The 26,600-nt window shown below is 41.3% G+C and overlaps 1 protein-coding gene across 2 annotated transcripts in view; it reads right to left on the reverse strand.

The window, feature by feature from the left end:
- The window catches only part of stxbp5l (syntaxin binding protein 5L), a 437,021-nt gene that overhangs the window by 205,724 nt on the left and 204,697 nt on the right, over nt 1–26,600 (reverse strand). For both annotated transcript variants that reach the window (XM_078232988.1, XM_078232987.1), the window contains exon 8: nt 16,293–16,376. In XM_078232988.1, coding sequence (XP_078089114.1) covers nt 16,293–16,376 — 84 coding nt within the window. The remainder of the gene's footprint in view (nt 1–16,292; nt 16,377–26,600) is intronic.

Below are 26,600 nucleotides of genomic sequence, written 5' to 3' on the forward strand. Positions count from 1 at the left end.
TCCCTGCAGAGTGCCTGCAGGCCCCCTCTCCCCATTAGCCCCTCCCCATTAGCCCCTCCACTGGCCCCTCCCTGATTAGCTCCACCCAGAGGGCATTGCCCATATGCTGGGGTGGCATTGCCAGTCTGGCACTGCCCAAGGGACAACCCCTCCCTTGCCTGCAGCCACTCTTGGGGGGTGGGGGGAGCGTGCCCCAATGGCCTCCGGTATCACCAACGAGGCCAAGTTGAATGCCCCTCAGTCATGGGGAGCTCTATTCCTCGCCGGCAAGAACCTTTCCAGGCTAGGTCATTAAGGGGGCTGAACCCGGACCTTTTGAGTGCCAGCCTCGCTAAGCAGATGTAAAACAGCATTAAAATAAATTTACACATATTAACCTGCCTCTCACCCATTTCCTGCAAAAGGCTGACCATGCCTGAAATCTGCCGTTCGTCGTGAAAACCGGTGCCAATTGCGCTAAGTGCTTTATGCCCCACTTTACCACCATGTCAAACCTGAAAACGGGCACAATGCGATGGTAAAATCACCCCCTTTGTGTCTCAAGATTTCTAGGTTTGGGGGATTAGTGGGGTAAATGCATGAGGTTACAATGATGGAGGGTGGGACTCAGGGACAATACTGCTGTAGTGGGGAGATAAGAACAGGCCTCATACAACACCCTGGCCATCTACCGGCGAGCTGACCCCAAATGAGTGTCAGGTTTTGGTCTCTGCAGGGGGATACCTGGAAGATTCTGGCGGCATCTCCAATCAGCTCACAAATGGGAATTTAATTAGTCAAATTCACAAACCTGCTGCTGCTCAGCAGATAGCTGATGTCAGTGATGATCTGCCTTCCGCAAGGTTCTTCGGAGGCAGGTATGCATTGGACTGCTGACCAATCGGATAAAGAACATACAACAATCTTTATAGAATTTATTCATAGAATCCCTACAGTGCAGAAGTAGGCCATTCAGCTCAAGTCTGCACCGACTCTCCAACAGAGGATCCCCCCCCCCCCCCCTCCCCCCCCACCACCACCACCATCATCATTGCAACCTCATGCATTTACCCTGTTAATCCCCCTAACCTAGACATCTTGGAACACAAAGGGACAATTTAGCATGGCCAATCCACCTAACCTGCACATCTTTGGACTGTGGGAGGAAACTGGATCACAAGGAGGAAACCCATGCAGATAGTGGGAGAACGTGCAACAGAGAACAGTCACCCAAATTGGAATCGAACCCGGGTCCCTGGCGCTGTGAGGCAGCAGTGCTAACCACTGTGCCGCATTTTGCCTGATAAACAATGGCTCAATTTTGACCCAAATAAATCATAATATTACCTTTTGAAAATATCTGTGGGAATCCAAGTAAGTCTATCCTAGTGTTAAATCAGATAGAGCCTACCTGCAAAGAAACTTTACACCTTTCATCCTGCAAGGTGAAAGCAAGCAGCAGTAATAATACTGCCTTCCAAATATGAAACATCATGACATTTTTGAAAAGTTTTGAATGATGGTTCCTTGATTTATTAAAATCTCTGTGGCAAAATTGATTTTACCTGGATTCCAATTTTTAAACTTGTGTTTCTGTACTACTAAATTAACACAATAAGAGGTTATCTCCAGATTGTGTCCTTTTTAAAAAGAAAACATGAGCCATAATCCTGAGACTCGATATTTTCCTCAAGGTGCAAGTTTGTTTTAGCTCATACTTATAATTTAAAGTGATTAACAGCTACCCAGCACAATCTTAAACATTTCATTCATTATCAGAAATGGCTCCTTGCAACATTTGTGGATCAAGAGTATTATTCAATTCTATTTGCACAGTAGAGGGCAGTCAGACAGATATTTGGGAACCTCATGTCAAAAGAATAGAGAATAGAAAAATAAATGAAATGAACTTGCGGTTATATAACGTATTTGACAACTTCAGGATGCCCCAGTCCTGCTACATAGCCAATTAATGACTTTGTTAAGTGTAGTCAACATTTTAATATACAAAAACACAGCAATCAGTTTGTGCACAGTAAGGTTCCACAACAGAAATGAGTTGAATGACCAGATGTTCTGTTTTATTGATGATGTCTGAAGGATAGGAATATTCAGGAATCCCTTGAAGAATGAGGTGGGACATTAGTAGATTCCAGTCTTGTTATTAAAAATTCAGTGGGGAGAACCCCCCACACTGCCCTGGTTGTCTTTCTCCCAATGACAGAGTTTCAGATTGCAACTCGCAGCAACAGGTTACCAGTGTATTAACACAAATCAGCTTAGCTTTGATGGGTTAAGTTAGATTAAATGGTCTTCTATATTAGGATCCACTTTAACAGAGAAAGAGTATTGGGTTTATTTAATAAACTATAGGGAAATGTATATTCCTACTTCAGAAATCACCCAATCTTCATTAATCATCATCTTTTTTCGGCTTCTCCCATTTACTTGGGGTCACCACAATGTTGGTTGATCACGTTTTTCCATCTCCTCCCATCAGTCACTCATTCCTCTTCCAATCCTGTTGTGTTTAAGCCTCTTGCCACCACATCCTTTCATCTGGTGTGAGGGCTTCCTTTTCCCCTTCTTTTTGGCAGTCTCATCTCCAACACTTGCTACATCACATTTCCTCTCCGCAACAGATGCCCAAACCATTTCAATGACTTATCAGCTATACGCTTCAATGCTCCCACAATCGTCATTGACTCCATGATGTGCAGATTCAGAATTTTGTCTTTTCTCATTATTCCACACACCCATCTCAGTATTTACATTCCATTAGCATCCAAGTTTCTGCACTATATAACAAGGCCAGTCTGACAACTGTCTTGTAGATTCTTCCTTTTACTTAGTTTCAGCGATACTTTTTTGTCACATAACACTCCACTTCTTCCAACTACTCGAAGTAGAACTAATCCTTTGCTTAATTTTCATTTCCATGCTTCCATCTTCTGGCACCATTGACCACCGGTTCTCAAAGCCATTCACTTTCTCCAAGTCTTCACCCTAATCTTTACACATTCCCTGTGATCCTCTTCCCTCGGCTCAAACTGATAGTCCATAAATTGGATCTTTGGTCTAGTCATCTTCATACTTCTCTCTTTTACTGCTTTCGTCCAGTTCTTCAGATACTTGATCATGTTCCCATCATCCCCATCACAGAGTTCATTATCATCTGCCAACATCTCACATCTTTGACTATTTACCTACTGTTTCACTTGCTCATTTAGAACATACATGACAATCAGGAAGACAAAGGGCTGAGACAACATCTGTAGCGAGAAACAGAGTTACATTTCAGGTCATAATGACCTTCCTGCTGAGTATTTCCAGAATTTTTGTTTTTATTTTGATTTGGTTTTTGAGGAAGAGGACGGGTTCAGTGCTGATTCTTGGTGTTTGGCTACAAAACTCTCAATGTACCCCACACTGCTGCTTACTCTTGTCTGGCACTCCTTGTAAAAGTCATGTGTACTTCTCAGGACTCGAAGAATTCTAGCACATTCCCAGGCAGCATGTCATAAACTTTCTTTAGATCAAACAATGCTTTACAATGAACTATCGGTCAAACTGGTGCATTCGCCATGGCAATGTTTCTGCCAATCAGAGTCCACTTGCCAACCAATCAACACTCTCTTTTCATACAGTATAAATTGTTGTTTTCCCTTTATACTGGCATACTTGTGAAGTGTCCTGATGAGTGCAAGATAAAAGCTTCGATATGCCTTTTTTTTCGCAATACTCATTAATATGCTTGACATAAATAAATCACTTAAGTCCAAAATCTTTAGGTGGGATTTTCTGGTCCTGCCAGCAGATTTTTGGCTGTTCTCCAAATATTCCGGCCCTGCCCATGCCAATCCTCACACTGATGGGACCAGAATTCCCCTCTTTATGTCTTGTTTTTATTCAACCTACCTTCTATAAACAGGTGAAATCATGTGATGACACAGTATTTTGATTTTCAGTTTATATAGTAAGATTTCTATGGTAGCTTATTCATGGAAAAAAAACGGATGTATTTTACAGCAGAGAGGACATTAAATCTGCTTACATGAGTGAACAGTGATAATTAACTCGAGAATATCCCAGAATTATGACAACTACATTAAAGCCCCACTTATGTCAGTTATACAGATGCTACATCTATATAAGGTCTAATTAGATGCAATTTCTGTGTAGCTTTTAAAGCAATACACGAGACATGAGAACCTGGAAATGGAATTCGGCTTCAAATTCAGCTTAACCACTGTAGTTATCCTAGAATATAATGAATCTCTCATTTTACGAAGTATTTTAGATCTATTGTGCATTATTCAAAAAAAAATTCCATGACAATAAACTTTAGCTAGAGGCCGTTTTCCTGAAAACAAATAGTGTGTCAACCACTGGATACTGCAAAGGCTATGGGTCCTGACAATATTCTTGCAATAATACTGAAGACTTGGGTTTCAGACCTTGCTACATCCCAAGCCAGTACTGCTGGTATCTACCCAGCAATGTGGAAAATTGTCCAGGTGTGTCCTGTACATAACAAGCAGGACAAATCCACCCTGGCCAATTACTGCGCCATCAGTCTACTATCAATCATCAGTAAAGTGATGGATGGAATAGGTCACCAACAGAACTTTCAAGCGACATGTGCTTAGCAATAACCAGCTCAATGATGCTCAGTTTGGGTTCGACCAACGTCACTCAACTCCTGATCTCATTATAATCTTGGTTCAAACATGGAATAAAGAGCTGAATTCCAGAGTTGAGGTGAGTATCTGCCCTTAACATCAAGGCAGCACTTGACCAATTATGGCATCAAGGAACCCTGGCAAAACTGGAATCAGAGAAAAGACTCTGTACTGATTAGAGATATATTTGGCACAAAGGAAGATGGTTGTGGTGGTTTGAGGTCAATTATCTCAGTTCCAGAACATCACTGCAGGAGTTCCTCGGGGTAGAGTCCTAGGCACAACCACCTTCAGCAGTTTCATCAATCACCTTCCTTCCATCATAAGGTCAGAAGTGGGGGTGTTCGTTGATGATTGCACAATGTTCAGCACTTCAGGTACTGAAGCAGTCCATGTCCAAATGCAGCAAGAGCTGGACAATATCCAGGCTTAGGCTGACATTGTAGGGATTCTATGATTCTATGAAATGTTACTTGTAAAGTAACATTTCATAGAATCCCTACAATGCAGAAAGAGGCCATTCGGCCCCTCAAGCCTGCACCAACAACAATCCCATCAAGCCCTATCCCCGTAACCCCACATCTTTATCCTGCTAATCCCCCTGACACTAAGGGACAATTTAGCACAGCCAATCAACCTAACCCACACATCTTTGGAAGTGGGAGGAAACCGGAGCACCCGGAGGAAACCCACACAGACACGGGAAGAACCTACAAAATCCACACAGTCACCCAAGGCCGAAATTGAACCCGGATCCCTGCTGCTGTGAGGCAGTAGTGCTAACCACTGTGCCACCCAGTGCCAAGTAATGACAAGACAGAATCCAACAAGAGAGAATCTAAACATCACCCCTTGACATTCATTGGCATTACCTTCACTGAATCCCCTACTTTTAACATTTTGGAGGTTACCATTGACCAGAAACTGAACTAGACCAGCCATATAAATACAGTGGCTACAAAAGCAGATCAGAGACTAGGAATATTGCGGCGAGTAACTCATTTCCTGACTCCCTGAATCCTGTCCAGCATACACAAGGCAGAAGTCAACAGATGAAATACTCTCCACTAGCCTGGATGAATGCAGCTCCAACAACACTCATGAAGCTTGACACCATCCAGGACAGAGCAGCCTGCTTGATTGGCACCCTTTCACATTCACTCCCTTCAGCATCAATGCACAGTGGCAGCAGTGTGCATCATCTACGTGATGCACTGCAGGAACTCACCAAGGCTCTTTAGGCAGTACCTTCCAAACCCAGTGATGTTGTGGGACTGAGATAATTGACCTCCAACCACCATAACCATCTTCCTTTGTGCCAGGTATGACTCCAACTAGTACAGCGTTTCCTCTGATTTCCATTTATTCTAGTTTTGCTAAGGCCCCTTTTAATGCCACACTTGGTCAAGTGCTGCCTTGATGTCAAGGTTAGACACTTTCACCTCACCTCTGGGATTCAACTCTTTTGTCCATGTTTGAATCAAGGTTGTAATGAATTCAGGAGTTGAGTGACACAGGTGGAACCCCCACTAAGCAACTGAAGCCACTGCCTTTTATGTTCTCTATATTCTCCAGATAAAAATTGAGACCAATGTCTCAGGTCAGGCACCAGACTGCAACCATGGTTCACAGTAAATGAGAATAGCTCCCTCTCCCTTGTTTGCTGATCAAATGTCAGTGTACTGCTTGAAATAGCAAATAACTGACAAGCTACAGGTACCGACCAAACATAAACACTGCACCCGTTGTCTTGCAGATGTGTCACCCAGTGGTCTATTGTTAAATGCTTAATAGGAAATTGTCAATAATATAATTTTTGCTGAGTACATCAAAGGAAAACCATCATCAGCACCTGTCTACGCATCAGACAGGACTAAAGAATTTGGAATTACAAAGAATATCGCTGACATAACCATTGCTGTCAGGAGGGAAACTTGGGTTCTGGGATATGTCTTCCTTTAAAAAATTATATGTTGAAGTGGCACAAATCTGGTGTCAGGAAACACAATGGCCTCAATATTAACCATTCACCATGAGTGGAGCAGGGTTGGGGAGGGAGGAATGGGGGAAGAGTTAAAAAATGTAATCCATGAAGAGCAACCCCAATCTACCACACAAGTGCCTGCTGCTTGTCATATGATGGCAGATACTGAGGCACAAGTCACTAAAATGGCATGGTAGGAATAGATCAGGAAATTATATGCCTGTCAATTTAACCTCGGTGGTAGGGAAGTTAGTAGAAAGAATTCTGAGGGACTAAATATATCTGGAGTTGGATGGATATGATTAATCAGTGGTAGTCAGCACAGATTTGTTAGGGAAAGGTCGTGTTTGACAGATTTAATCCGTTTTATTGAGGCGGTAACCAGAAATGTTAACGTGGGTAATGCATTGATGTGGTCTATTGGGACTTTAGCAAGGCTTTTGATAAGGTCCCTCATGACAAACTGGTCAAGAAATTAAACGCCATCGAGATTCAAGACAAGTAACACATTGGATTCAAAACTGTCTAAGAGGCAGAAAGCAATGGACGATGGTAGAGGGATGTTCCTGTGACTGGAAGTCTGTTTCCAGTAGAGTTCTGATGTGGAGATGCGGCATTGGACTGGGGTGAACACAGTAACAGTTTTAACAACACCAGGTTAAAGTCCAACAGGTTTATTTGGTAGCAAATACCATTAGCTTTTGGAGCGCTGCTCCTTCGTTAGATGGAGTGGAAATGCGCTCTCAAACTGTTTGAGAGCACATTTCCACTCCATCTGACGAAGGAGCAGCGCTCCGAAAGCTAATGGTATTTGCTACCAAATAAACCTGTTGGACTTTAACCTGGTGTTGTTAAAACTGTTACTGTGTTCACTCCAGTAGAGTTCAACAGGGTTCAATGCTGGGGCCCTTGCTATTTATGGTGCATATTAATGATTTCAACTTAAATGTAAGGGGTATGCTCAAGAAGTTCACGGATGGCAAGAACGAATAGTCAGAAGGATAGATGTAAATTGCAGGAGGATATCAATGGACTGGTCAGGTGGGCAGAGAAATGGCAAATGGAATTCAACCCAGAAAAATGTGAAGTGATGCATTTGGGGAGGGCTAATCAAGGCAATGGATTACATTATGAATGGTAGGACCCTGAATAGTACTGAAGATCAGAGGAGTCCTGACAGATCCCTGGAGGGGTTGGGCAGGTGGTTAAGAAGGCATGTGTCTTACTTGCTTCTATTAGCCGAACCTTAACATATAAGGGCAGGGAGATCATGTTGGAGTAAAGGCAAAATACTGTGGATGCTGGAATCTGGAACATAAACAAAAATGGTGGAAAATCTCAGGAGGTCTGACAGCATGTATGAAGAGAGAATAGAACCAATGTTATGAGTCAGGATGACCCTTCCTGACTCGAAACATTGGCTCTATTCTCTCTCCACAAATGCTGTCAGACCTGCTGAGATTTTCCTGCATTTTCTGTTTTTGTTTGAGGTCATGCTGGAACTGTATAAAACGCTGTTTAAGCCACAACTGGAGTATTACCTGCAGTTCTGGCCACCACATTATAGACAGGATATGATTACACTGGAGGGGGTGGAAATGGAGATTTACCAGGATGCTGCCTGGGCTAGAGGGTCTGAGGTATGAGGAAAGATTGGATAGGCTGGGGCTGTTTTTCTGGTAGCAGAGAAAGTTGAGAGGAGACCTGATAGAAGTGGCCTCCTTCTGTGCTGTAAACGTCTATAAATATATGAAACTGAGGGTAGCAAAGGCGCAGAACATACTCTAGGCAGTGGACTTCAATGTCTATTAACAAGAGTGGCTCGGTAGCACCTGAACAGACCGAATTGGCCCAGTCCTAAAGGACATAGCTCTCAGATAGTGTCTGTGGCGGTTGGTAAGGGAACCAACAAGAGGGAAATCCTTGACCTCATCCTCACCAACCTGCCTGCTGCAGATGCATCTGTCCAGGACAGTATTATTGGGAGTAACCACCGCACAGTTCTTGTGGACATGATGTCCTGTCTTCACATTGAGGATTTGCTCCACTGAGTTGCATGGCACACCACTATGCTAAATGTGATAAAATTTCGCACAGAGCTAGCAACTTAAGACAGGGCAACCGTGTGGCACTGTGAACCATCAGTGGCAGCAGCATTGTGCTTAGCCACAATTTGTAACCTCAAGGTCTGGCAAATCACCCGCTCTGCCATCACCATGCCAGGTGATCAACTGTGGTTCAATGAAGAGTGCAGGAGTCTATGCTAGGAGCATCACCAGGCATACCTGCAAATGAGATGCTAACCTTGTGAAGCTACAACACAGGCTTACTCATGTGTCAAGCAGCACAAGCAGTAAGCGATTCCACAACCAATGGATCAGATCCAAGAACTGCAGTCCTGCCACTTTCAGTTATGATTGATGGTGGACAATTAAACAATTCACTTGAGGCCATGGCTCCACAAATATTGCTATCCTCACTGATTGGGGAGTCTTGTATATCAGTGAAAAAGACAGAGTGAAGCATTTGCAGTCATCTTCAGCCAGAAATGTTGCATGGATGATCCACCTTGGCCTCTTCTGGAGGTCCCCAGCTTCACAGATGTCAGTCTACAGCCAATTTATTTTATCCCATGTGATATCACGAAACAGCTGAAGGCACTGGATACTTCAGAGGCTACGGGCCTTGACAACACTTTGACAATAGTACTGAAGATGTGCTCCAGAACTTACCGCACCCTGAACCATGGTGTTGCAGTATAGCTGTAACATTGGCATCTCCCCGTCAATGTGGAAAATTGCCCAGGTACGTCCTGTACACCATTCCGAACAAGGCATCCTATTTGATTGGCATCCCTTCCACAAACATTCACTACCTCCACCACTGAAGCACAGTGGCAGCAGTGTGTACCATCTGCAAGACTCACTGCAGGAACTCACCAAGCCTCCCCAGACAGCACCTACTAAAACCACAGCTGCTACCATCTAGAAGGACATGGGGAGCGGACGCATGCGAACATCACCACTTGGAGGTGCCCCTCCAAGTCACTCAATATCCTGACTTGGAAACATTCCGTCACAGTCACAGGGTCAAAATCCTGGAACTCCATCACTCACAGCACTGTGGGTGTACCTATACCACATGGACTGCAGCAGTTGGAGCAAGTAGCTGACTACCACTTTCTCAAGTGCAATTAGAGATGAGCAATAGGTGATGGCCTATCCAGCAATGCATACATGCCATGAATGAATTTTTTAAAATATAGAAATTTGAAGGATGATTTGACTGAGATTTCTAGGGTTTTTCAAAAGAAATGATAGGGTATATAGACAGAACATTTTCCACTGTTAGGGTGCAGGAGTGGTCATCTGAGCTAACAGGAAATAACTTTAAAATCAGAGCAGGGAGAGAAGTTAGGCCACCTTGCTCATGAAAAAAACTGGTAGAAACATGAAACTGTCTCCCTCAAAAAAGTGGTGGATACGAAGTAAATTAACAATTAGACACAGATTTTAAAACATTTGCAGCCAGGCAGGTGGATAGAGTTAAGATACAGACCATCCATCATCTCATCAAACACAACAGGCTAGAGAGATTGGAAGTCTGCTCTTGGTACTTTGTTTCTGAAACAAAAATAGTTGTAGTCTTGACAATATAGATATGATTTTTTGACAAGAAAACTAGTGGGTGAGACTGGTATTCAGAATTTTGGTTTTCAAGGTGTCTTTATCTTAGATTAATAATACTCTAATGTAAACAGAACATTAACTAAAATCAATAGCACCATGTCAATACTATAGGCACCGTGATGTTTAAAATACTAAGATAGTGAATACATTTTTTACTTATATGAAATTATAAATAAAACAAACCATCATGTTGATCATAGTATTAATAAGATGGCTGAAACTACTATTGGTGATCTTTCATATTATTCTACTGGCAGTTTCATGCCATTGCATCTATATTTTAAGAGACCATTAAAAATGTAAGAACAATATTTGATTTCTGAAACCAGAAACTTCATCTCACCCGAGTGGATTAACATATTTAGTATTCAGCATCAATCTTACAGCTATTTGTGGATTTAATTTTTTTTATTCATTCATGAGATGTGGCTGGGCCAGCATTTATTGTCCATCCCAAATTGCCTTTGACAGAGTGGCTTGCTCGGCCATTTCAGTGGACTGCTAAGAGTCAATCATATTGCTATCGGTTCGGAGTCACATTTAGGCCAGACCAGGTAAGGGTGGCAGATTTCTTTCCCTAAAGGACATTAGTGAATCAAATGGGTTTTTACGACAATTGACAATGTTTCATGGTCATCATTAGACTTTAAGTCCAGACTTTTTTTTATTGAATTCAAATCTCACCATCTGTTGTGGCACGATTCAAACCGAGGTCCCCAGAGCATTACTCTGGATCACCAGTCCAGTGACAATACCACTATGCCACCGCTTCCCCAAGCTTTGGGCCACACTATAAATAGCCAAAAATAATGAAAAGATTCCTAGGCCCTACACCCTGACCATGCCAGATTTTCTGGGATTAATCTCACTTAAATGTTGTGGTGGTGCTCCCAGTGCAGCAACATTCAAGAGATATTATTATGGCAGACAATGACTGAAGCAAAATTCAATTTCCTGCGTCTCTTTTTGCTTGCAGCAGACAAAATAATGGGTAATTAAACCCAATGGGCAATCCCGAATTTGCATGCAAATAATGGATCAGCCTAGCACCAGCCATCTACTTCATAGAGATTGAAGTTGAATTAATGCACAAAATGATTTTGATGCAATTGTCATGCATGCCACTTCATGACATCACCAATAATGGGTGAATGAATCTCAGGAATGTCCAAAGAAAACTGCTAACAGGTGCTTCAAGTGTAATCCAAAGTATCATTATGCAATTAACTGCCCAAAGCAGAGGCAAGGCCCTCAAAACACAGTATACCACAGAGAATTTTGAGACAGGATGAAGATAATAATGAATCCCAACAAATGATACTAACCACAAGAAGTTTTTATCTTGTGATGACTGTGTTAGTCACAGACTCCTTTAAATGCACAGTGCTAGATACTACTTGCATTTCCTCATATGTTACCTTGATTCACTATGTAGTGAGGACCAATACAAGGTTAAGGAATATAATGCCTACTTTAGGTTCAGTGATGAGAATACATTGAGGCAATTAAAGAGAGCTGTAATTCCATGTAAAATGGCAAAGTTTTTGACTGATAATGGAGGGAAATTTTCCAATGACAAGTTCAGAAGTATGAGACAAAATGAATCTAATGGTAATGAATACCACAGCTGAAAATCCTTTCAGCACTGAATCCGTGAAAGAAATCATACAGTAATTAATGAAATGATGCATAAAATTTTAGTTGATCAACTAAACAACAAGTTGATAACTGCAAGTTGACAACTGTCCTGGAAGTGAAGCATCTGGTCGAATCTGAGTGCCCAAGGTGTTCAGGAAAGATAGAGAAGGAAAGAGGAATGGTAACAATAAAAAAAAAACAAAGTGTTGAAAATCTGAAGGGAAAGCAAAAGTGATTAGAAAGGCTAAGAAAGGGTATTAAGAAACAACGCTCATTAAATAAAGAGCAATAGTGAAGAATTTTATGCAACACGTTAAAAGTAAAAGGACAGTTAAGTAAAAGGATAGTTAAAAAATAAATAAATAGCTCACCTTCTTACCATTATTACTGACATTGTAACTGTGTCATCATAATAGCTGAGGTGGTTTTACTTTTGTTCTCAGCCAGAGCCACTAAAGGAGACCATTTAACAGATTACCTCTGAACCAGTTTTCTGAAAGAGCTATCTGTTAGTTCCAGTCACCTGCTTTTTCACCACACCTTTTAACATTTTTATTTCAAATGTTTATGAACATATGTGTTAAAAGCCATTATAGATTCTATTTTCATCACTGGGCTGATTATTTTCAGGGTGGCTAATCAGTTTCTGGGGCTCTCTTTGTGGGATAGAACATAGAACATAGAACATAGAACATTACAGCGCAGAACAGGCCCTTCGGCCCACGATGTTGCACCGACCAGTTAAAAAAAAAAACTGTGACCCTCCAACCTAAACCAATTTCTTTTCGTCCATGAACCTATCTACGGATCTCTTAAACGCCCCCAAACTAGGCGCATTTACTACTGATGCTGGCAGGGCATTCCAATCCCTCACCACCCTCTGGGTAAAGAACCTACCCCTGACATCGGTTCTATAACTACCCCCCCTCAATTTAAAGCCATGCCCCCTCGTGCTGGATTTCTCCATCAGAGGAAAAAGGCTATCACTATCCACCCTATCTAAACCTCTAATCATCTTATATGTTTCAATAAGATCCCCTCTTAGCCGCCGCCTTTCCAGCGAAAACAATCCCAAATCCCTCAGCCTCTCCTCATAGGATCTCCCCTCCATACCAGGCAACATCCTGGTAAACCTCCTCTGCACCCTCTCCAAAGCCTCCACATCCTTCCTGTAATGTGGGGACCAGAACTGCACACAGTACTCCAAGTGCGGTGATATCCCACTTCCAAGAGTTGCAGGCCGATGGGAGCCCCCATCGTTAGGGAGCCCCCTAATGTTAGAAATGCTCCCCAGCTCACTCCTGGGAGCATTTCTAACATTATGAGGGCAAAATGCTAATGATTAAACATCGAAACCCTAAATTTTTCTGAATTCTATTTATTTTACAGTTTTACCTTTTAGCATATTCATCCTTTGCTTATGCTTTCTTCGAAAATATATATTAGATTTAACCTGACATCTATTTGTCCAATCTATTAATCTATTCTTTTGAAGTTGTTTACAATCTTCTTCACTTAAGATTTGTTTTATTCTTACACAGGCATCACTGGTTAGGCCAGCATTTATTGCATATCCCAAATTGCCCTTGAAAAGATGGTGGCGAGGCGTCTTTTTGAACCACTGCAGTCCATGTGGCGTAGGTACACCCACAGTGCTGTTCGGAAGGGGGTTCCAGGGTTTTGACCCAGTGACTGTGAAGGAATTAGAGCTCCAAGTCAGGATGGTGTATGACGTGGAGGGGAACTTGCAAGCAGTGATGCTTCCAAGCATCTGTTGCTCTTGTCCTTTTAGGTGGTTAAGATGTCAGGTTTAGGAAGTGCTGTCGAAGGAGCCTTTGAGTTCCTGCAGTGTATTTTGTAGATAGTGCACACTGCTGCCACTGTGCGCCAGTGATGGAAGAGTAAATGTTTAGATGCTTAAAATGGTGGATGGCCAATCAAGCACACTACTTTGCCTTGGATGGTGTTAAGCTTCTTGAGTGTTGTTGGAAGTTGCACTCATTCAGGCAAGTGGAGAGTATTCCATCACACTCCTTACTTATGTCTTATAGATGGTGGACATGTATTGGGGAGTCACCAAGTGAGTTCCTCACTGCAGAATTCCAAGTCTCTGACCCGCTCTGGAAGCCACAGTATTTATGTAGTCGGCCCAGTTCAGTTTCTGGTCAATGTTGTTTGTGCAGTTGCAAGTGTAATATTTTATTTCATCTACAAAAAACTTGATTATTTGCCTTCAAATCAGATAACGTATACTGTGAGAGGTGTCGGTGGTCTAGGGACAACTTGCTTTGTTATCTTCCCTTATTAGGTGTAATGTAGCAGAAATGGGAAATGCTATGGAAGAGCAATCAAAAGCACCTTGCATCATTCCACACTGTTGTCCAGGCAATTCTGGTTTGAGTTGCTTAATAACTTATTTAAAAGGTCTCTTGAGAATGAATGCTGAAATTAGCTCATTTTGTTTTATATTTCAAGTGACAGAAATGTCATTGTGTGTGTGTATATATACACACACATTTGATATCGTCACTTTCATTTCTTCTAGGATGTGGAACATATGTAAATAACTAAGTATTGTTAAACGAATTAACAGAAATGCTGCTTTCAATAGCAGATACAAAGTTGAGAAGTACCATGATACTTGCCAAAAAAAAGTTTGAATTCAGTGAGTTCTCAGAAATAAGTCCAGTTTAAGTGTGAATACAAAGTTCACCAAGAAAAGATGAAGGATATCTAATTTGGTATTCAGCAATAATACTTTATTCAAAATTAATCAGTTACACATATTAAATTAGAGTAATATTTATCATTTGAACTTTCTCGTTCAGTTTAATGCTAACCATGACCATTTAATTATAAGTAAATTCGAACCATACATTTTAGTTTGTAAACATACATAATCTCTATTATTTCAATGATTAGTTAGTCAAAAATTGCATCTGATGCTGTGACTAATTATTAAAATATCATGCTCACCCACATGTTATTAACACATTACCATTCTGGTCATACTTACACAAATTCTTAACCATCTAGATTGGATTTAGACAAGTGGATAAAAATTAGCCTCATTACTAATCCAAATTTGGATCTTTCAAATCTAAAATGAGTTCAAACTAATTAGATTATCCATCTAAAAGACCTTTCTAAATACACAAATGTTTTGCTACATCGTTTGCATACTAAAATGATCAGAGAGAAGACTATTCTGAAAATCTTGCTGTTCTCTATTTCCAAAATTATGACAGATTTACACTGCCTCATTAAAAACATCTGCATTTTGTATGCTGTGCTGCGATCTTATTATTCATGATCTTCTGTTTACTACTTGGTAAACTGTCCTTTAGGGCAATTTACCAAATGACATTTTTTCTTAGATGCAGAGCTCTGAGATGCAAAGTGATGTAGGTGTCCTCGTGCATGAATCTCAAAAGGCTAGTATGCAGGTACAGCAAATAATTAGGGAAGTTAATAGTCATTTGTTGCAAGAGGAATTGAATATAGAAGTAGGGAGGTTATGCTTCAGTCATACAGGACATTGGTGATACCATATTTGGAGTACTTTGCACAGTATTGATCCCCTTATTAAAGAAAGGACATAATTGCACCAGAAGCAGTTCAGAGAATGTTTACTAAACTAGAACCTGGACTGGGTGGCTTTTCATATGACGGAAGGTTGGTCAGGCTAGACTTGTATCCTTTAGAGTTTAGAAGAGTAAGAGGCGTTTTGATTGAAACATACAAGTTCCTGAGGGGTCTTGACAGGGTTGACGTGGAGAGGATGTTTCCTCTTGTGGGAGAACCTAGGGAACACTGTTTAAAAATAAGAGGTCGCCCATTTAGGGCAGGAATGAGGAGATTTTTTTTTCTTTTGGTCTTTGGAACTCTTCCTCAAAAGGTGGTGGAAGCAAAGTCTTTGAATTATTTTAAGGGAGAGATAGATAGATTTTTGATAAAGCAAGGGTGAAAGGATATTAGCAGTGGGTGGGGATGTGGAGTTGCGGTTACAGTCAAATCAGCCATGATCTTATTGAATGGTGAAGCAGGAAGGGCTGAATGGCCTAATCCTGCTCCTATTTTGTCTGTTTGTTTGTTTTCTTGAAACAATTCAGTACAGGCTACAGTCATCATTAGAAAGTTGCCAACTTTTATGCACAAGTCTAAAATCCTTAAAGCAGTTTATCACACCATTTGGACCAGGTATCGTGAATTGTGCAGTTCCAAAAATTGAAACTTTATAAAAGGTATTGATCAACCCAATCTAAATATCATTTAAAATTCACAAAAGGTGAATCTTGAATTCTTTAAAACTTTACTCACCTCATCGTAATAAAATCTGAAATCTGCCCTTTTTGATCTCATGTCCCACAACACAACTGTTCCACTTTCAAATCCTATGAGCAGCTGCAACATAAAATTGGAGGCATATTATCAATTTCAGATCAATATACTTCTGTCAAATCTAACTTGAATGTGCCAACACAATACATTGCATTTTTACATGTAAATGCTTGTGCTTCTTAGCTGCAGCACTGTGCATATATATTAGTGTAGAAACTTCAAAAGAAGAAAAACATCCGATAAATGCATATCACTTTATACTTACCGGTATTAAGTCTGTGTTGTGAGTCTGCAGAAGGGACAATCTTTTTAAATGTGGGATCCAATCACCATCTAATATATACAGCCATTAGAAATTCCAGGACAATGGAATATATTTTGTTGCAGTTTGATATTTAAAATAAGATGTGTTGCTAATACACAAGTTAAGATTTCTGAGATGACATGCGTATTGTAATTTTAAAAGTGAAATATCACTCCATCTATTTGCATTTTTCCAAAATTTGCTCATTTCGGATCAGTTCAGCAATATAAACCAAACAACCATTGGGCACAGTATTTCCAAAGCTGTTGGCATGTAATTGTAAATAACAGGCAATTGATAGGAATGAGGCATGCAGATAACATTTTAACAATAATGATAATTGTGAGATATAATGACTGCTATGCTTTTAAATAACAAATGTACACTTCCTTTAATTCAAATTCTGTTACATATGAGATGGGAATTCTCCCGGCCCCAGCACAGCAAGTTCGGAGACCGAGAAGAGTTGGAAGGGCTGCAGGAAAATAGCAGGATAACTGGCCAACATAATCCTGGAACAAATGTTTGGAAAAAACAAACAAATGGAATGAAACTTAACTACTGAAAATTATAGTACATCTGGTCATCTCAGAGTAATGTATGTATTATCTCTGCTTAGTGTATCAGCAACATGTCTTATTTTAAATATTCAGCTGTTACAACCTCTTCACTTTGGAAAGAAGGAACTCAAACAATGGCCTGCAGTGATATCTCATGGAGACGGACTTGAAAGCTCACCTCTAAGTATTTTTGTTTTCCTTTATTTGCATGCTAATCTTCATACTTATATTTTAGTTAATAACTTTATCACTTTTTACAAAAATAACTTGCAGCAACAGTTTTGTAATAAACTAAGCTTTAGCTTGTTTAAGACTTCTGGATTTTAAAAAATTGAACCAGTCATAAATTTAAAAGGTGGCTAAATACACGTGCACAAATTCTTAGTTCGTGGACCACTTTAAGGAAATGTTATTTACGTGGACGTAACACAATTAACAAGGTTCTAGGCAACCTAGGCTTCATAAATAGAAGAGCATAGAATAAGAAAGCAAGCAGGTTATGGCAAAGCTTTCTAAACTACTGGTTCAGCTTCAACTGGAGAATTTTGTCCAACTTGAGGCACCACACTTTAGGAAGGATGTGAAGACTTTAGAGAAGGTGCTGGAAATATTTACAATCATGAGATTAGGAGTTTCGGTCACGAGGATAGATTGGAGAAGCAAGAGCTCTCCTCCAAGGAGAGGACTGAGAGAGTTTTGACAGAGGTGTTCAAAATCATCAGGGGTCTGGATAGAGTGGATAAGGAGAAACGGTTCACATTAGCAGAAGAGCCAAGAAGCAGAAGATATCAATTTAAGGTGAATGGCAGAAGAACCAAAGATGACTTGAGGGAAAACTTTTTGTGCAATTGCTGATTAGGATCTCAAATGCATAGCATTCAAAGAGAGTGTGGTGGAGGACAGATTCATTTGTGGCTTTCAAAAGGATATTGGAAAATTAACTGAAGGTAAAGAATTTACAGCACTAAAGGGAAAGGCAATGGGATTATCCAAATTGCAGCATGGACACCATGGCCGGAACTTTACCACCTTACCCACCAGGAATCGGAGCGGGCGAGGGTCCAACAATGGAAATCTCCGTTGACCTCGTGCAAGAATTTCCGGTCTCGTTCGAGCAAGGCTGTAAAATCCCATCCATTAGCAGCCATTCTATGGGATGGATTTTATGCTCTACTGTTGGGAATTTGAAGGTGGGTGGGGGCTCTAAAGATCCAACAGCAGCCTGTCCATACCTCCCACAACACTCCTCCATCCCACCCCCTCTTCGACCTAACCAAAATTTTACAGGACGGGTGGTGGTGGGGGAGGCATCATGCACCTTCCCACCATTGCGTCTATTGAGACCCTTAAATGAAGCCCTTCAATATTTTACCATGTCAGGAAAGTGGGGAAACCTCCTGAGGGTCCCCTGAACCCATCGGAGGCCCTCGCTCATCCCCACTGATCTCTTGAACCTGACACCACCCCCTCAATGAGATTGCTGACCTCGCACTTATCTGGGCAGTGGGGTGGGACTACCTGTTCTCAGCATTAAATTGCTGTGGAGCAACTATTGGGATTGTGGGAGAGCTCCCCTGCTCCAACATTTTAGCCAAGGAGACAAGGACCATGGCACCCCTTAAAATTCAGCTCTATGATTCAATGATTATGTAGTTAGATTGTCAACCATGAATATCCTTTGAGATGGATGAAACTCCCTTTATTTTCAATGCTCATTAGAATAATTTATGAGTAGTAAGAAGTGAACAGTATATACTCTATGAAATATTTTATACATAGTGGTAAGCATACTAACTCTTCAAAATTATGCAATTATGTCATTTGATAAAAATGTCTACAAAGGATACTATAACCGTTTCAGTGTTGTATTATATAAATGTCAATACATTGAAGACTGCAAAGAAACTTAATAAACAAAAACACAAGCTTTAAATCACCCCTAATATATTCTTCTTTGGCTTGTCGTTGATGCTGGTTTGATTTCATTTCCATGAAGCACTCGGGGATATTTTTCAATAGCAAGTATGCAAGACAATTTCAAGCTATTGTTGCAATATCAGCACTAAATTTCCAATAATGCAACAGACAGCTGAGTTGAATTAATACTAACTCCAACTGGAACTTTTCTGACAGTTCATTTTTTTCCAGAAAACACATAGATGCACTAATGCCGACTAAATGAAGGGCCATAAGTCATTTGATCCTTGGTTACGTTTCAGCTTTTATTGTTTTTTGTTTCAAAGGTGTTGTGCCAACATACATCACCTTCCTCCAAAGTATGAGATTTGTAGTTCTTTCCTGACACACCTGATAAATATGTTGAAATCCAACTACAAGGCTCCCATTGCCAACAGACATGATTAAGCATATATTTTTATTATACCTCTTGGACAGCAACATCATATCAGGCTGTTGATAACCATAGAGGTATCTTTAACAGACCTTAAATCAATTGATGATACTCCCCGAATGTGAGGGGTGAGCTACATTTAATAAAGTGTTTATGAATACACCAAAATGGAGGTAAACCTAAAGTGGAAATATTGTGGCTACAAAATTGTGCTCCATAATGGCCATAGTCCAGTGCACGCTGTGCCAAATGCCATCTTGGTGGAACTGTAAGGCAGGTAAGCCAAAAGTACAGAGTAGGCAGATTGTGATATCAGTCAGTCAACGTGTCACATTGATTTGACATTAGTGTTGCCATTTGCAATCTTGTTGACCCTCCACCTACACTATTTCAAAGATAATCAACAACTTGCAGTTTAGTTGTTGATTAAATTCTACTAGGTCTGTTTGAGTTCGTGGAATTGCTTGGTATTTGGAGAAATTAAAGTTGATGATGTTTGCAGGGAAAAGTCTTTGGTTATAATAGTAAACATTATGGGTACACTACTTGTTCCCAGTTCTAGGTGCTATAGTTACAATTCTCCTTGGAATGGAGCACAGGAGGGATTTGGCTGCAAAGTGAACAAGCTGCTCACAAAGGGAGAAAGGTTCTTAGCAGAAAACCTTATCCATCTAGGGTCTACTGGGAGCACATCTCTTACCTCCAACTAAGCTAGCAGTGTTGTCTGCACTTTACAAAGGGGCTGCTCAGAGAACAGCAGCCATTTCTTGCAACCAGACCTGGAGCCTCAGAGCAGGGAGAGGATGGTGTTACCAGTGGCTGTGAAAATGACAATAGCCCTGAATTTCTTCACAGCAGGATTCTTCTAGGCAGGAGCAAATGATTGTCTAACTGTCACAAACCATGCTGATGTTATCTGCGAGGGTGTCCCAACTTAAAACGCTGGTTTGTGGTGGTAAATAGTTTTGTTTTTGGAATGGCGTGAAGAGTCACGTGAAACCCCAGTAAGAATAACCAGTCCAGTCATCATATAACAATTATTAAAGATTGTTTTATTTAAAAAAGATAAGTACACACAAACAGGACTACAATACTCTAAGGCAATTAGTATGTCAATCACTAAACACACACACAGTTTATGTAGAAATTACCCCTTGTTCCAAAATATATCTACGATCCCTGAACTTCTTAAGACTTCCCTTTTCCCAAACAACATCCAAATTAAATAACAAGTCAAATTCAGCTTATAGTTACCACACAATACAAGGCTGAGGATCAAGTCTGGAAAATAGATTTTCCTGGTCCAGCAAACATATTTAAACTGCCTTTACAAAGGCTTCTGCATTGCTTGGCTCTAAGATTTAGATGCAGGCCTAGCTTCCTGGCTCTGAATTGTGGACTGGTCTCTCAGGCTGTTAGATATAAACTCACCACTTGGTTGCTCGGTGCAAACTTGCATGTCTGCTTCTGGCAATTATACCATTTTTCCTCTTTGATTCTTCATTCTGTGTATTTGACTGTCTGCATCTCTCAAATTCCTTGACTCTAGAAATTAACATGTGCATACTTCCACTGATCTTTCAATCATCCAGGTAAGCTCGTTCCTAGTAATATGATTTACCCTGGTTCTGCCTACATGCCTGCTAATCTCATTACTAGGAAAATCATCTATTTTGAATGCTGGCTACTGCTGTTGTGAGGCAGATTTCTACCCGTTGCTAGGGAGATCACATCCGATCATGCCTTATTAAATTTTTATTACTGTTGTTACTAGACAGATCCATGAAACTATCACTGTTTTGCTTGTCAGATTAATTCATGACCTTGCTTCCATGTTGACCTTTCTGTCAATGGCCGGAGGAACTGTTCCACTGAAGCTCAATGCAAACTCGACGAGCAGCACCTTATCTTTCAACCCGATATTCTAAAGCTTTCTGACCACAACACTGAGTTCAACAACTTTAAACCATAACCTCTGTCTTCATCTTGTTCAACATGTTTTTATTTCCCTATTTTTTGTTATGCTGGGTTGGTCTTGTCCCTTTATTTATCCCTTCATGTTGCATTCAAGTTTTTTTTAATGTAGCCATTTCCCCCTCATTTGGACATAATCATTATTTCATTACTATACGCATTACCACTCTCTTTGGCTGTTCCATCATGAAAATCATTAGTTATTTAATCACCCGTGCCTATCACAAAGCTTCCCTTTAGTTCTTTCTGCCCCCTCTCCTTTTCCACTAGTTTAAAAACTTTTATATTTTTATATTTCTTCAGTTCTGATGAAGGGTCACTTAACCTGAAACATTAATTCTGTTACTCTCCATTGATGCTGCCTGGGCTGTTGAGATTTTCCAGAATTGTTTGTTTTTATTTCTGATTTCCAACACCCGCAGTAATTTGCTTTTGTTTGGAACATATCTAACATCTCCAAGTTTGCTGTCCACTGCTGCAGTGATGTGGCAGATGCTCTATACCAGGGAGGGGTAATTACTGTGAAGCCTTTGAATAGAAAAAAGCAGGCAGAGCATATACGAGTTTTTGCTAACACTGTGGTAAAGGGTATTCAACAACTGTATGCACATAGCTTTGCAGGAGTTGCATCTCAAAGCTGAGGTATACGGCAACAGTGAAGTGACTGGTGTGCAATCATGCTCGGCACAGCATGTTAGTGTATGCTTGCTAATCTGGCAGCAGTCATAATGGTTTTATTCTGTACCACTCTGCTGTCCTGCAATCTTTCAGCTACCAGCTGGTTGCTGGGTGAGTATTGCTTTACATCTGACTCATGACTCCAATCCACAACCCAATTACAAGTGGCCAGCTTCGGCACAACGTGCACCCTGCTGCCGCAAGAAACATCAGAGTAGAGTAATGGGGTGCACAGAATTGGCCGACTCCAGAGAACCCTTCCAGTACTCGCTCGAATGGGTGTCCTGTTTGAGATAGTCCATTATCTCCTCCACAACCTGGCCATCATGAGGGTATAGTCCTAGCCATTAGGCACATGGCGAGCAGCTGAAGAGGAAGCGCCAAAGAAATGGAGGAGGCTACCAACATAATGATGTTCCAGAATGCTTTTGATTTGATTTTTTTTATTGTCACATGTATTAGCATACAGTGAAAAGTATTGTTTCTTGCTCACTATACAGGCAAAGCATGCCATACATAGAGAAGGAAAGGACAGTCATAGCTAGGATTTAGAGAAAGATCAACTTAATATGAGGTAGGCCCATTCAAAAATCTGATGGCAGCAGGGAAGCAGCTGTTCTTGTGTCGGTTGGTACGTGACCTCAGACTTTTGTATCTTTTTCCTGATGCAAGAAGGTGGAAGAGAGTATGTCCGGGGTACATGGGGTCCTTGATTATGCTGGCTACTTTTCCAAAGCAGCGGGAAGCATAGACGGAGTCAATGGATGGGAGGCTGGTTTGCATGATGGATTGGGCTACATTCACGACCTTTTGTAGTTCCTTGCAGTCTTGGGCAGAGCAGGAGCCATACCAAACTGTGGTACAACCAGAAAGAAGGCTTTCTATGGTGCATTGGTGAGAGTCGTAGCAGACATGCCAAATTTCCTTAGCCCCCTGGGAAAGTAGAGGTGTTGGTGGGCTTTCTTAACTATAACGTCGGCGTGGAGGAACTAGAATAGGTTGTTGGTGATCTGGACACCTAAAAACTTGACACAGCCTTGTGGGGCACCAGTGTTGAGGATGATCTTAGGGGGAAGTGTTGTTGCCTATCCTTACTGATTGCGGTCTGTGGATTAGGAAATCTAGGATCCAGTCGCAGAGGGAGGAGCCAAGCCCTTGGCCACAGAGTTTGGAGATGAATTTTGTAGGAATAATGGTGTTGAAGACTGAACTGTAGTCAATAAATAGGAATCTGATATAGGTGTCTTTTTTATCCAGGTGCTCCAGAGTTGAGTGTAGGACTAGAGAGATGGCATCTGCTATGGACTTGTTGTGGTGATAAGTGAACTGTCGTGGATTCAGGCAATCTGGAGGCCAGAGTTGATTCGTGCCACGACCAATCTTTCAAAGTATCTCATAATGATGGATGTCAGAGCCATCGGACAATAGTCATTTTGCGACACTGCCTGGCTTTTCTTTGGTACAGGGATTACGGTGGTCTTCTTGAAGCAGAAAGGACCTCAGATTGGTGTAAAGATTAAAGATGTCTGCAAATACCCCCGCCAACTGGTCCATGCAGGATCTGAGTGCTTGTCCGGGTACCCCATCCAGGCCAGTCGCTTTCCGCTTCCCTGTACATGATTGTTCATACAACAATAGTTGCCAAGAACAAAACCACAAATCTTCGTTGTACATTGTCTCACATTTTACCATCACTCTGGCAAGATCCATCACAACGTCCTCTTGGTTGTAATGCTGAAATAAAATCCATCACAGAACAACTGTTCCATACCAACTTTATCTAATGAAACAGCCAATATTTCATACAAAAGTCAATTAAATGGCCCCTGTGCATTCCCCTTAGTATCCATCTTGTGGATACCTTTACCGGGCATCTGTAATGCCACTTCATTTATTACAGCATGTCCAGGTGAAAGCTGCTGACTTTGTGGTGGAGACTGCAAAAGCATTTCAAGATGGCATCAAGCGGCTTTGGGCCTAGAATGTCCAGCTTTGGACAGCAACACCACAGTAGGGTGACCTGAGCTGGCTAGAGGTGCTCCTGGAGTGGCAATGATGGGAGCATGAAAGCTGTCATCCTAAGAGAGACAGAAGCACAGAAAAGTATCCATGGAACCACTGCCACAGCAATCCAAGTAATCTATTGGAGCACAGATTGCTGGGCTGAGTCTTAGTTATTTATGGCATTTTCCATCTTGTCCATCAAGACTATCCCAGTTCTCTATGGAGCGATCCAGTCAAGTTCCACTCCCCCACTCTATCCCTACTGCCCTGCAAATTTACTTCCTTTAAGTGCTCATCTAGTTTCCTTTTGAAATCACTGATCATATCGGCTTTGACCACCCGTGCGGGCAACAGGTTCTAGCTCAATACATTAAAACCTGTAATATAGGGGTAGGCACATAGAGGTTGATCTGGAAATGAGTACAGAAAGAGAGCATATGACTTGCACCCAGGGTCAGTCGAGTGTTGAACAAAGCCGTGTGTGCCAGCAAGTATGGAGGCAGCTCCTAGCTTCCCCCCTTTACTGTATATTTGCAAATAGTTCTAAGAGTCAATAAAGACTTACAAGTTAACTTACATATAACTATGAAGACTCCTTTAGACCAACCAAACTGTAACTAACACTCTAAGACCAGATCCTGAAAGCTGATTTGAGCACTGGTATCTGCAGCCTTGACAATAATATTCTGAGTGTACATGGCAACAAGCTGAGATTTTATGACCTCAATCGAAGTTTCTGCTCAGATGTTTGGTGGTTTCTGCTGTGCTGCAAAGAAAATTGAGATATTAGTCATCAGATGGTGCATCATAGTCAGGTCCTCAAGTATTCTTGCACTGTTGGCTACCACTCCTACACTGGAAAAGATGGGATCCAAGCTTTGTACAAAACCCTCTGCCTAATTGAAGCTGGACTTATTCATGCTTCGTGACAAAGAAAGCAGACTTTCGAGCTGGCACGCCAATGCATCAAGTATTTCTATGTAAATGCCCATCAGCCTTTTTCTATATGTCGCCCCATCAAAGTCCTCATCTCTGTTGCACAACTGATGTGGGACCCCATTCTCTTGGTGTATTAGCACTAACATGATCCCTGTGACCAGTGAATTACCATGTGCAGACCTCACTGCTAAGCTGCCCTCTAAAGTACGTGCAATGTAGTATCTGAGCTGCTGGTTGCAAGTGTGAGATTGGATGTTTTTCATCATCAGGGGATTGTTCTGATCTGCTTACAAATCAAATTTGCACTTCTGCTAGACCAGCTGACAGTTTTCCTTTTGATACCGAAGTACAAAAGTAGAATTGTAGTAATGGAACTGATCTGTGGGGGATAAATAGGACCATGTATACACCATCTTCAACTTGTATATCAGAAAATATTGAGAGATATGGGAAGGTAAGACGCAAGATGGTGGGTTAAATAGGAAAATGGTAATCTTCCATGGACTCAGCCCCACCACTGGTCATAGCTTCATGACAGTCATTCCAATTATGGTGACCAGTATCTCCTCCATGGGATGTGTGCGCCAGCGAGTGTGATACAATATATTTGGTGATGCTGCTGTAATATTGCTTTAGTAACTGGCCATGTGTGGAAGCTGTAAGATGTGGGTGTGATGCTTGTAATAGTGCTAAGTGCACAAGGGTGAGGTAAAGCTATAAATGTGAGTTATGAGTTATGATTGCTCAGGATTGTTGGTGAATGACTAAAGGGGACAGCTTGGTAATGATTGATTATCGTGCGAGGCCAGTGATTCCCTTATAAGCATATTGTATTTAACGATGAATGATCTTGATTATCATGACCATTTCTGTGTGGTCATATACTTCCTGTTTCCAGGTCCTCAGTGACCGTCATGGTTATTTGCTCCCATTACCTCCCAAGCACTTGTCTGGAGGGTCCCAACTTATTATGGATGACAGGACATTTTTCTTCTTCACTTCCTGCACCCAGGTCTAGAGTGTCACATGAGAGAATCTGGGAGCCTACTACATGCCATCTTCATGTCGGTCAAACACTTCCCACAGCTTCCAGTACCTTCTGCAGCCAGGAAAGAAAGCTGGCTAATGTAGGTTAACTTTAAGCAGTATTAGCCTTGCTCAAACTTGTGTCCCCTGCGGAGGTATACAGCCACCACAATGACACTTTCAAATTTGGAAACCACATCACTGTCAATTCTATTAAAATTACCAGGCAGCATGAAATACATGTGCTACCTGCACTACTTTTAACGTGTATGGTTTATTCACAGAGATCCCTGTGCCCATTTTTGGGGACTATCAATTTTTAGTTGATCTTCCATAGTGTTTCACAAATGGATTCCAGACCATTCTGACAGTTCTCAGATGAAGTGGGATTAGATGTTGGAAGGCAATTAGACCAGTGGAAAAGGAAGGCACTGAAGCTTAAATTTCTTAGT

This window comes from Mustelus asterias, chromosome 17, assembly GCF_964213995.1.
Source record: "Mustelus asterias chromosome 17, sMusAst1.hap1.1, whole genome shotgun sequence".
Lineage (NCBI taxonomy): Eukaryota > Metazoa > Chordata > Chondrichthyes > Carcharhiniformes > Triakidae > Mustelus > Mustelus asterias.